Source organism: Panicum virgatum, chromosome 6K, assembly GCF_016808335.1.
Source record: "Panicum virgatum strain AP13 chromosome 6K, P.virgatum_v5, whole genome shotgun sequence".
Classification (NCBI taxonomy): domain Eukaryota; kingdom Viridiplantae; phylum Streptophyta; class Magnoliopsida; order Poales; family Poaceae; genus Panicum; species Panicum virgatum.
This window is the reverse complement of record NC_053141.1, coordinates 2,248,901-2,260,782: the sequence shown is the minus strand read 5'-3', so window position 1 is coordinate 2,260,782 and position 11,882 is coordinate 2,248,901. Positions and strand designations below refer to the sequence as shown.

The 11,882-nt window shown below is 56.1% G+C and overlaps 1 protein-coding gene across 1 annotated transcript; it reads right to left on the bottom strand.

The window, feature by feature from the left end:
• Positions 1–3,897: 3,897 nt before the first annotated feature.
• On the bottom strand, positions 3,898–5,178 carry LOC120639304. The gene has a single exon (XM_039915273.1). It carries the CDS (start codon positions 5,176–5,178, stop codon positions 3,898–3,900), a length of 1,281 nt encoding a protein of 426 aa, XP_039771207.1.
• Positions 5,179–11,882: the final 6,704 nt, after the last annotated feature.

Genomic DNA, 11,882 nt, shown 5'->3' with positions numbered 1-11,882 from the left:
AACCTCCGGCGGGGCTGGTTCTCGATGGCTCGATGCCGCGTGCATCTGCAAGCACCGCCCAGGAGCGAGCTGAGCCTTCTGAAAGTCTGATCAACCTGAATGCGCAAGTATTTTTTTTCTTTCTTCAAATATCACTATGCATAAATTGGTGTTCAGCAGCCGGCGTTTCCTCCTCTCGTCGGCCGTCCCGCTCGCCCGCCGCCGCCGCCGCCGCCGCCATCTGCTACTGCGGAGAGACGACTCACGGCCTGAGCGCGATCGCGGAGTTACCTGACGCTGTTGTTGTACAGTCTGCAGCGGCAGCAGAGCGACCTGAACGGCTGAACCTGTTGCCCATAGCTTAGCTGCAACAAAACGCATCGCATTCGCATTGCGGTTGCAGACTTCCAGCGCGAATAAACAGCTTGTTCGTGGAAAAATTTTACAAGGCAGAAAAACGTCGTGTTACTGGCAGAAAAACGCGAAGAACAATTTGGTATTTACAAGGCACCAATAATGTACTGTCAAACCAAAATTTTACATCGCCGGTCACGGTACATTGGGAGAAAACTTTCTGGCTGCATCACAAGTATACAGAAATGTGCCAGACCGTCGAACCAAACCATTTCTTTGAACACAAAAACCATGTGCTGCACCTATCTTCCCATACGCTGCACAAGTGCTCACTGACCAACGGTGTTATCATCAGTTTTCCAGACGTGGGGGAGTTGACGAAAATGTGCATTCCAAGCATGCTACAAAATCGCCCGTAAGTTGTATGTGTCTCCCGGTTCGTTTAAAAAAAAAAGGGCCTCCCGTAGTCTTGGATGCCCCAGAGCGCCTACAAGCTCGGACGGTGCGGGGGTGGCGCTCCGCCGGAGACGGAAGCGTCCGCGGCGGAGCCGTAGGACTGCACGCACACGGGACGACGGGACGTTCTCTCGAGAGAGGGCTGCGTCCGCTCGGCCGCCGGCGCCTCGCTTGATTCGAACGCCGCCGGAAGGGCACGGCAGGGCGGTGGCCATGCCATGGATGGGGAGGGTGACCACGCAGCGCCGCGGCGACTCTTGGCTCTCGAGCTAGCTACGCCACTCATGGCTGGCAGGCACACGACGTGAAACGGAGGCCGCGTTTCTCGCCATCAACTGGGAGGGCCGGCGCGGCGGAAGAAGCTCACCGGCGGCACGGCTGGGCTGTCATGGCAGCTGTTCATCAGGTTCACTCCGGAGCTGAGCTTTGTGCGTCCTCGCCTATTCATGTCCAGCACGGCGAGCTGGCCGCGAGAGCTCTCCGCGAGGAAGCTGGAGGAGGCGGGAGGCGGCCTGGACGTGGCGGCGCCACGGCGTGCACGCGGTGGTCGGGACGGCGGGTGCAGTCGGTATTCCAAATACCGTCTGGGGTGGACGGTATTTGAAACACCGTCCACCCTCTGGGCACGTTAGCTCCGTCCGATCAGACATCGACGGCACAGATTTGGCAAGGTTCGTGAGTCGTCTTCCTGGCCAGGCTCAGGGGAAGCAGCGGGGCTTGATGCTCACCCAGTCCGCCGGCAATGACGGCCACCGGCGGCGGGAGCCGCGCCCGCGCCCAATCTCCAGCGGGGCCGGTTGTCGATGGCTCGATGTTGCGTGCATCTGCAAGCACCGCCCATGAGTGAGCTGTGGCACCCCTGCTCCCGCTCCCGCTGTGGCGCTTGAAGGACGTGTGTTGCTGGGAGCTGGAGTGCCGGTGCAAGGCGCTGCGGGAGCTTGAGGAAAGGTACCCATGGCCTCAGCGCGTACGAGCTCCGGCGAGCCGCGGCGTGAATTGGAGGCGGCGTCTGTTGCGGTTCTGGGGGTGGACGGTGTTTCGGATCGGCATCGTGTTGCTCAGATCGGGTGGATCCGGTGAGTCGGGCTGCCTCGCCGAGCTCAATACAGAGCTTCGAACGCCGGAAGGGTGTGGCAGGTGCGGCCGGTCGCCATGGCTGGGGAGGGTGAAGCGCGGTTGCAGATTCGCACGTTGGCCGGGCCTCCGGCGGGATAAGAGGCGGCGCGGTCACCGCGTTCCTCGCCGTCACCATCAGGGAATGGCTTTGGCTGGTCGATGTTTTTCTCGCGGCCGGCCTGAGCGCGGTCGCGGAGAGACAACTCCTTCACAGACGCGGCCCATCCCACACACACCGCGCTGACTGACTATGGCGGCGGCAGAAGCTCGCCACCAGGCCGGGGCGCCGTCCGAGGAAAAAGAAAAACCTGCCGCGGCTGTCATCGGCATGCATGGCAGGCACGGTGATAGCTGCTTACGAGGGCTCGGCGGGGAAGAAGAAGCTGGAGGATGCAGAAGCCGGCCTGAACGCGGCGGCGTCTGATCGGGCATTCGAGGCCCAGATACGATGGCCGTCTTCCTCGTCAGGCTCAGGCTCAGGGGCATGTGGTCACCCGGGCACGCTAGATGTTTTACAGTCTGCAGCGACGGCAGAGCGACCTGAAGATTGCCCAAAGCTGCAACAAAATGCATCGCATGCAGTTGCAGACTTGCCGCGCGAACAAACAGCTTCTTAGCGGAAACATAGGGTGTCAGTGTGTCTGTGTCACAAAATAAGGTGCTCGCATTTCTTAAGTTTATATATATACATAGGGTATCAATGTTTTTGATCGCGGGCTATGAAAAATAGGGTCGTCCTAGTCTGGCCGCTATTTGGCGCTATTGCGCCGCTATAGCGGCAGCTACGCGCAGTAGCGCTAGCTTGCTGCTGCCGCTATATCGCCGCTATAGCGGCCGCTATAGCGTACTATTTGATTGAAACAGCAACAGCTGCATGATAGTGTTCAACCAACCTTAATAAGTTAATAATTCAAACAGCCATGACAATAGACAACATAATATGATAAGTTCTCAACCTCAAAGCAAATACCAAATAGCCATGAAGGCATCAAGTCAACACTTCAAGTACATAAGCAAACAACCATGGACCACACAACCATAAAGTTCACAAATCACAATTCAAACAGCAACAGCCTAAAGTTTATAATTGAAAGGAAACAAGCAACAGCCATAAAGGCATCAAGTCCAAGAGCATGATCTATTATGGACCAGTTCACACTTCAGTCTTCACCCTCAGAATCGGAAGGAGATGTCATATCAATATCAATGTCATCTTCTCCTCCATCAGAAGATGGAGATGACTCCTCTTCCTCAAATGTAGGGATCAACCTCTTTCTCTTCCTACTTCTTAATTTCTGTTGGTTAGCTCTCTTAGTTCTCTCTTCTCTTTGAGATGTAGCTGCAACTCCTTGTGATGACGCTTCAGTTTGTTCCTCTTGCTCTTCATCTCCTTCTGTTGGCTCAATGCCAGTGATCCACTCGTTGTCTTCATCTTCTAAAACCACATCATGGACAGGTTTCTCAATGGGATCTTTATCCTTGTTGTCCCTCTTTTGCTTTAGTCTTGAGTTGAACTTGACAAACACAAGATCCTTCATTCTGTCATGAAGGAGCCTGTTGCGTCTCTTTGTGTGGACTTGCATAGGTTTCAATAAGTCAATAACATAGGAGGATTAAATCACTGCTGAACTGAACATAGAAATCAATAAGTCTAAGTCAAATTCATACTTGTTCAAATGAACTCCAGCATCTCTCACAAGCTGATGAACTGCATGTCAAACTTAGAATTCTCGCAGCTAACTTTCTGAGATTTGGTGCACTACTTCCATAATTCAGCCACCATTTAGCTAAGGAAAAAAAGTGACAAACAAAGGACAATGTAGGTATTCAGCCACCACTCAGCCACCATTTAGCTAAGGAAAATAAATTAATAAATTTTCAATTTTTCATACCTGGATCAAAATTGATATTTTTACACTACCTTTTAGCAATTTCTTTGCCAAAGGATCCTTCAGCATCCTGAAACAGCTACAGCTCTTCGATAATCTTGTCTTAAGTCTCTTCTTCTGGAACAAGCTTGGTAATGCAAGTGACTACAGCATCTCTAAAAGTTTCATTCTCCTCCATAGCCAACTTGTTTTGATTGTAATAGAAAGAGTTCAAGTAGTAACCAGCCCTATGTAAAGGTGTCTTCAGCTTGCTCTCCCACCTTTTGTCAATGATGTGAAAAACTTCCTGAAACTTGGTACTGTCATGGTTGAACCTCCTAGATATCTCAATCTTAGCTTGTACAAGATAACCATACAAGAAACCCATGGCTGGAACATCACTGTCCATTCTCCTCAACACAACCGCTAATGGCTCAAAGAAATTCACAGCAGTTTCAACTCCTTTCCAGAAAGTTTCAGATTTGACAATCATGTTTGCTTTCTTCCCTTTGACACTTTTTAGGTAACCAAGTTCATTGAGCTCATCATCTCTAAAAAGTCTCTGCAATTCTTTCTTGTTTTCTAGCAAACTCTTCAAGTTGAGATAAGATGTTGCAAACCTTGTAACAACACACCTTACTAAATCTCTGGAAAGAAACTTCCTCATCAAGTTCAAAACTCTAGTATGGGCATATAGAAAAACAGTCACGCACTTTGCTTTGGTGATTGTTGCTGCAACCCTTGGCAATTTTCCTATATCTTCTAACATCAGATCCATGGTATGGGCAGCACAGACATTCCAAAAGATAGAGGGGTGCTTTGCTTTCAACAAACTTGCTAATGCCTCATTAGGTCTTGCATTGTCAGTTACAACTTGAACTACATTTTGCACCCCTATCTCCTCAATACATCTATCAACTAGTTCAAAAATATACCTACCATCCTTCTTCACAGCTGAACAATCCACTGAATCAATAAAGCAAACACCATATGCACTATAAACTACCAAATTCATCACACCTCTACCTCTCTTGTCTGTCCAAGCATCTGTCATAACTGTGCATCCATTTAGCTCCCAAGACTCTTTGTGAGACTTCAATGTCTCCTGCACTTTCCTCTTCCTTTTCTGTAAGAACTTCCCACTCATCTCATATGGAGTTGGACCTGTCAAGTTCCTGCCAAAGTCTCCAATAGCCTCAAGCATAAGATCAAAGCTAGGCAGTGTCACTGAATTGTGTGGGATACCCGCTTCATAAAAAAATTGGCATATGTACTCACATGCTCTGTCCCTTTTCTCTTCCCTTTTTTCAGTTGATAGCTTGGATTGGACCTTTTCAGCAACACCAGATTTGCCCTTCCTTGCAGCCACTACCTCTTCTGGTGTCAGTTTACAGTACTTATCCATAGGATCACCTTTGCTTGTCACCTTCTGTCGGTGTCCCGACCCGGGGGTCCGGATCCCAACTAGTAAATGCTGCGCGTTTCCTCGTCCCAGATGATGATGCAAGAGGCAACACAGTAATGCATGGGTTTACCCTGGTTCCGGCCGCGGGGCCGTACGTCCAGCAAAGGGGGTGTGCGAGGACACTGTATTATCTTGCACCAGAGTGCTTGTAGTAGGGGGTACAAGCAAGGCGAGAGAGGGAGGGAGGCTCCCAAATCTCTGCTAGAAATGGAGTCGGTTGAGGCGAGTGCTCAGTGGTGCTGAGAGTGTGGTGATGATCGCGAGTGTGGGTGACCGTGGTCGCTGATGTCCAGAATGTCAGAACCCCCCTTAAAGGAAGCCCGCCTCCTCCTTTTATAGTCACAAGGAGGGGCGGGGTACATGTGCAGGGGAACGTGGAAGTCATCGTCTTCCCCCGAATCGCGGGGGTGCAGTGGTCGAACACTGTAGGAAGTACACTGTGGGGCATGACGTCGGGCGTGGCGGTCGTCCTGGATATCGTCCTTGGTCTTGCAGAGATTGCGCCGGCGTCCTGCCAGCTCCAGCAGGCAGCGTGGTCGTCGCTGTAGGGTGTACTGTCCTCCAGACGTGGCGTGATGGCATTCCGTGGGCCCCGTAGGCCAAGGTCTTACATGCCCCAGCGGTGGCGGGGCACGCGGCGGTCCCGGACCCCCCTGGATAATGTGCTGGTGCGCGCACTAAGGGGGGGTCCGAGGGTTGCATGGAGGTCCCGGACCCCTCGAGGAGGGATGTCCGGGACTCCGGCTGCGTGTGCTGTGCGCCCCTCTTGGAGGGGCACATGGCGTCGCCGGACCCCTTCCCAGGCAGGAGGTGGGTCCGGGGCCATACGTGTGATGAGGTGGAGTCCGGACGGCCGGAGTTGGCAGAATAGTACGGGGGAAGTGCCGGGCACGCTTCGTCCCGCGTCGCAGGTCCCACAGTGCGCCACAGCGCCCGGGATGGCTGAGCAGTGACCGGAATTGGCGGATGGGACTCCGGTCACATTCACTGTGGGGGATGGCGGCCTGACACCGTCTGTCTTTAGCACTGCGGAGGAGTGGTTGGCATTCAATGCCTCCGTACGACGGGCAGTTGAGTGGCGGGGCTGTTTGTCCCTTATGCCGAGGGGTGGCCTCAAGCGAGGCGGAGACGAGTTGTCTGCTCGAGGGAGGTTCACTGCCCTCGAGCGAGGCGGAGATGATCTGCCCGCTCGAGGGTAGATTCGCTACCCTCGAGTGAGGCGGAGATGCGGGGCGCAGTCGAGGGCCCCGATGGGAGCCCTCGAGCGAGGCGGAGATCGTCTCGCGGGCCCGAGAGGGGTGTGAATGGGCTGCATGCTGGGCTTCTTTGAGTCCTTTTCTTTCTTTCAGATTGGAAGGAGGCCGCGGGTCTTCGTGGGCCCAGTTGCCTTAACATGTATTTGCATTTTTCAGAGTGATTCTAGTACCCCGATTAGGGTGCCCCTAATCGTGTTACTCGACAGTAGCCCCCGAGGCTTTGGTCGAGTCAAGGGATTCGTCCAAAGGGTATTTCGGCGATTTTCCCCCTTGATGTGATCGGTCGGTGCTGTGCATCCGCCAGATGCACCTGGATGCCGACCCAGTGGATGCGACGACTCGTCGGTCGGGGTAGTGCGTCTGCGAGGTAAGTTCTTCGAGGCGCGTGCCTTTTTTGTTTGTTCTGGGGACGAGACGTGTCCGTGCGCTGAGGGGGCTAGGGCGACGATGGTGCCTGCTGCTCGGCAGCTGGCGCTTTCGTCGTGCTGTCCCGCACTCAGGGTCTTGGCCCGGCTTTCCCTGGCTGCCTTGCGTCGCGCCGTTTGAGGGCGGTCGGCCTGAGCTGATGCTATGCCGCTTAGCGTCCAGGGGCTCAGCTTCGCTTTATTTCGTGCGGTCGCGTCTCGGTGCGGTAATCGAGGGCATCCTTTGCTCGTGGAGTGCCGCGTCATCACGGGCGGTCCAAGCCCTTTGCCCTTCGACAGGCCTGAAGCTTGGTGCCCGACGCAGCTATAAATAGGGGTCGTGGGGTTCCCTTTCTTCTCCAACTTCCCTGCTTTTTCTTCCAGCGTCGCCTAAGTCTTGTAATGTTTTCCTTTGCCTTTCGTGACCGGCCCCCAGATGGGGTGGCCTGGCCTTTTTAGGCTTTGGTGCTAGAAGAATGCTTGCGAGCGGCGGGAGAAGACCGGAGAGGGCGTGCGCACCATCCCTCAGCTTCAGTGGGATCAGCAGAAGAGCATTGGGCCCGTGGAGTCCTGCTCCTGCGATGTCCCCTAGCTTGAAGGGGGATGGAGACGCCTGACCATGGCGTTAGTGCCAGGTTTGGTGGCTGTTCTTTGCATCGTGCCCCCCGTCAACAAGGTTGCTCTCGGGGAGACGGTGCAGAGGGTGCTGTCCGCCAGCTCGATCCCCCGCATAGTCTTCGGTGGAGGAGATGCTAGAAGAAAGCTTGCGAGGAGAGCATCCCGCTGGACCCGTGAGGTCTGGGGGCTGTTCCTCGCATCCCTAGCAGCCTGGCCGTTGCACCAGCCAGGGGCTCGGTGCCTTTCTTTGTCGCTCGCTCCTCCCCAAGACAGGGAAAATTGCCACGCGTGTGGCAATGTGTTTGTATTTTTCGACGGCTTCGCGCCGGTAACCCTTTGTAATCTTTGTGTGTATTGAGCAATAAAGTCCCTTTCCTCCATTACGGGGAGGATGGCCGAGGGTATTGGGATGTACAGAGGGTTACAATAATCGAATATGTGTGGAGTTTCCTCCGTGGGGGCGCGTCAGCGCACCCGCGGGTGTAGCCCCCGAGGCCTTGGAGGAGTGTTTGTACTCGTCCAAGGGCTACAAACGTCGCCCCGCTGGGTTGCCTCACTGGGGTGGCTTTTCAGCGTCTTTTCAGCCGGCATCGGCACTCTTTCAGCCGCCCTCGACATTCTTAGCGCTGATACAGCGACCCGGCGTTCAACTCGACCATGAGGCGGGCGCGCGTTTACAGTGGGGGATTTGGTTAGACACACGGAACTTCTCAATCGACGATTGTCGACTCATTCGAGGGTGCGACCTAAGCCGCAGCGTGCGAGGAGCCCCCGAGCCTAGGCCCATGTGAAGGTGTTCAGGGGCAGGGGCGGAGACAGGGGGCGGGGAGGGGCCTGGCCCCCCCATGGTCCCCAAATTTACATTACAAATTTAAATTTTGATTAAATTTTTATATAAATTTGTATGGTTGGCCCCCCTAACAATGAAAAAATCGACTTCCTGGCTCCACCCCTGTTCAGGGGAACCCTCGTCTTTGATTACGACCCTCGTCGCCCTTCCGCAGGGAGGAGGGGTGAAGCGCACCATGCTACCCATGCCCGGGCCGCGAGCTATGGCTGCTTCAGTGAGCTGTTAGCGAGTAGTTCAAGCAGACGTCCGTGCCCCGTTCGATAAGGGTCGGCTCGTGGTCCATGGACACGTCTCGTAGAGCGCTCGCGAGGGTTCACTAGGCGGGGCTCGGATCTGTTCGATAGGATCTGAGGGCTCGATGCTCTCCCTCGATGGGATCCCCCTTCTAGGCACCCTCGACTGGCCTTGAACACTGCATAGGATGTCTCGAACTCCGTGTTCGATGGTAGCTTGTATGGCACATCCATGCAGTCCCTGACTCTGGCGATCTGGGGCGCCTGTCAAACCCCCGACGGGCCAGGCTTCGAACCCCTGATCAGTAAGGCCTCAGAATGCGATTCCTTTGAGGGTAAAGAGCCCCCGGGAGGAATATTCCGTCACGATTCGAGAACGACGCGGAGTCGGGAGTCACGCGCGTGGGTCTTCTGCTGGTTGTGGGCGACGTGGCCCGATTCGTGTGGTGCGGTGCGGGCGTGCCTTTTCAGGCGGCAGCCTCGGGCAGACGAAGCGGCGTGGGCGGCGGCTGACGATTGGGACAGTGTAACAGTCGCACCGCGCTCGCCGGTTATCATGCCGAGTCAATGCGGTAGATTCGGGCTGTGGCTGCAGACCCGCCCGTCGCGGTTAATAAAAACAAAAAGGAAGGGGTTGTTTTGGGCTGACCTGGCCATTTGCCTTCGCCTCGCTTTGCCTTCTCCGCCTCCCCTGCATCCTGAGCCCGCAGCCAAGAGCGAAAGGAGGAAGAGGAAGGAGAGTGAGAGCGCACCTTAGCCATCCTGGAGCCTTCATTTCCGCATCCCCCCTCGACTCGAAGAGATGTCGGATGTCCAGGAGCCCTTGCCGTGGGGGAGGTCCTCCGCCACCGTGGCGGTTCTGGAGCAGTTGTGTCGGGTACCACGATTAGGGGCATCCTAATCGGGGTACTAAGATCGCTTTAAAAACACAAACACCTGTTAAAGCAACTAGGCCCACGAAGGCCCACGGCCTGCTTCCCATCCGGAAGAATTGAAAGGACTCAAAGAAGCCCAGCATGCGGCCCATTCGCATCCCCCTCGAACCTGCGAAAACGATCTCCGCCTCGCTCGAGGGTAGTGGACCTACCCTCGAGCTGGTGACTCATTTTCCGCCTCGCTCGAGGGCTCCCCTCGGGACCCTCGACCGCGCAACACCTCCGCCTCGCTCGAGGCCGTCTCTCGGCACAAGGGACAAACGGCCCCGCCGCCCAACCGACCGCCGTACGAAGGCATTAAAGGCCAGCCACTCCGCCACGGCTCAAAGGACGGGCGGCGTCAGACTGCCACTCCCACAGTGGATGTGACCGGGGTCCCATCCGCTGACTTCGGTCACCGCTCCGCCATCCCAGTTGCTATAGCAACACTGTGGGACCAGTGATACGGGGCCCCGCCCGGCACTGCTCCCGTACCATTCTGCTGACACCGACCATCCGGACTCACCTCCCCGCTGGTGAAGGGGTCCGGCGATGGCACATGTCCTTCCGAGAGGGGCACTCAGCACACACGGGCGGGGCCCCGGACCTCCCCCCTTGTGGAGTCCGGGACCTCCGCGCGTCCCCCGGACCTCCTAGTGTGCACGCCCGCACTCCGACCAGGGGGTCCGAGGCCGCCGCGCGCCCCGCTACCACTGCCGCCGGTGCATGCAGGACCCTAATTCGTAGGGCCCACCGAATGCCACCGCGCCGTATATAATAGACCATACATCAGCGACGACCACGCCGCCTACAGGGACACTACAGGACGACCGGCGCGATCCTCGCAGAACCAAGGACGAAATCCAGGACGACAGCGACGCGCGCTGCCTTCCCACAGTGTACTTTCTACAGTATGCAACCACTGTACCCCACGATTCAGGGGAAAACGACGACTTCTATGCCCCCACTCATGTACCCCGCCCCTCCTTGTGACTATAAAAGGAGGGGGCAGGCTTCCTTTAGCCGGGGCTGCTGCTGGCTGGTTAGTCTCTCTCTCTGGCTTCTCTTTTCCAAGAGGACATTCAGGGACTACTGAGCACTCATCTGAGCCGACTCCACTTCTAGCAGAGACTTGGGGGGCTTCCCTCCATCTCTCACCTTGCTTGTATCCCCTGCTACAAGCACTCCGGGTGCAAGATAATACAGTGCCCTCGCACATCCCCTTTGCTGGACGTACGGCCCCGCTGCCGGAACTAGGATAAACCGCGCGTTACTATGTTGCCTCTTGCATCATCATCTGGGACGAGGAAGCACGCCGCATTTAATAGTTGGGATCCGGGCCCCCTGGGTCGGGACACCGACAGTTGGCGCGCCAGGTAGGGGCTCAGCGTGACAATTTTCTATCTTTTTCCCATTTGATCTCCAGGGATGGCGGGCAGATCCAACCCATACCCCATGGGCGTTTTGGATCCGTTTCCAGTGGGACGCGTGATCTCGTTTGGGAGTCTCGAGTTCAGGGCAACCGGCAACGGTTACCTCATGCAGCTTCTCTCGCCCGGACGCAACCCCGTCACCCCGACTTCACCAGCCCGGCGCAACAGGCGCTCGGGCCAACGTTCGCGACAGGCGCAGGCGGAGCGGCGTCGCGCGGCACGCCACAACTCCCCCACGTGGGTCGAGGCTGTTATGTCGCTGCTCAGCATCACGACTAGCGGGGCCACCGCCTCATCATCACGTGCCTCGGCGTCATCTGCGCCGATATCGTCACCTGCTGCGTCACTAGTGCCTCCCAGGAGGGGCTCGACTTCGGCGTCACCCTTCCCCTTTGGGATGTGCAACGCTGCCGCCCACGCCTCATCAACCAGCGCTAACTTCATCGAGCATGAGGATCTGCCGGGTCATCATCTTCTGTCGATCCACAGCCTCATCGCATCGTCTTCTGACGAATCCTACCCCGAGACGGCGAGCTCGATCGCCGACGACGTCAGCTTCTTCATGAACAACTTTATGGCCGAGACCCCGACGCTCTCCACACGTTCCAGCTGTCGACGGCTTACTGCCTCACCTGCTCCGAAGACTCCAGTGAGGGAGATTTCGATCCTTCCCGAGAGTGCTTCATGGCGGACCTCGCGGACGAGCAAAACGACAACGCCCCGAGCAACCACGAGGACGGCGGGGCGGACGCGCAGGCAAACCCACCGGTGATACCGCTTGCATCCCCTTCTTCGTCAAGCTCGGCGGCGCGACAAGCTCAGCTGGCACAGCTCAATGAGCTTCAAGCCAAGCTCGACGAGCAGCGTCAACTGTAACACCCGGTTTATAAAAGAACATAAACCGAGCAATCATATACGTGCCAGGATCAAGTCACA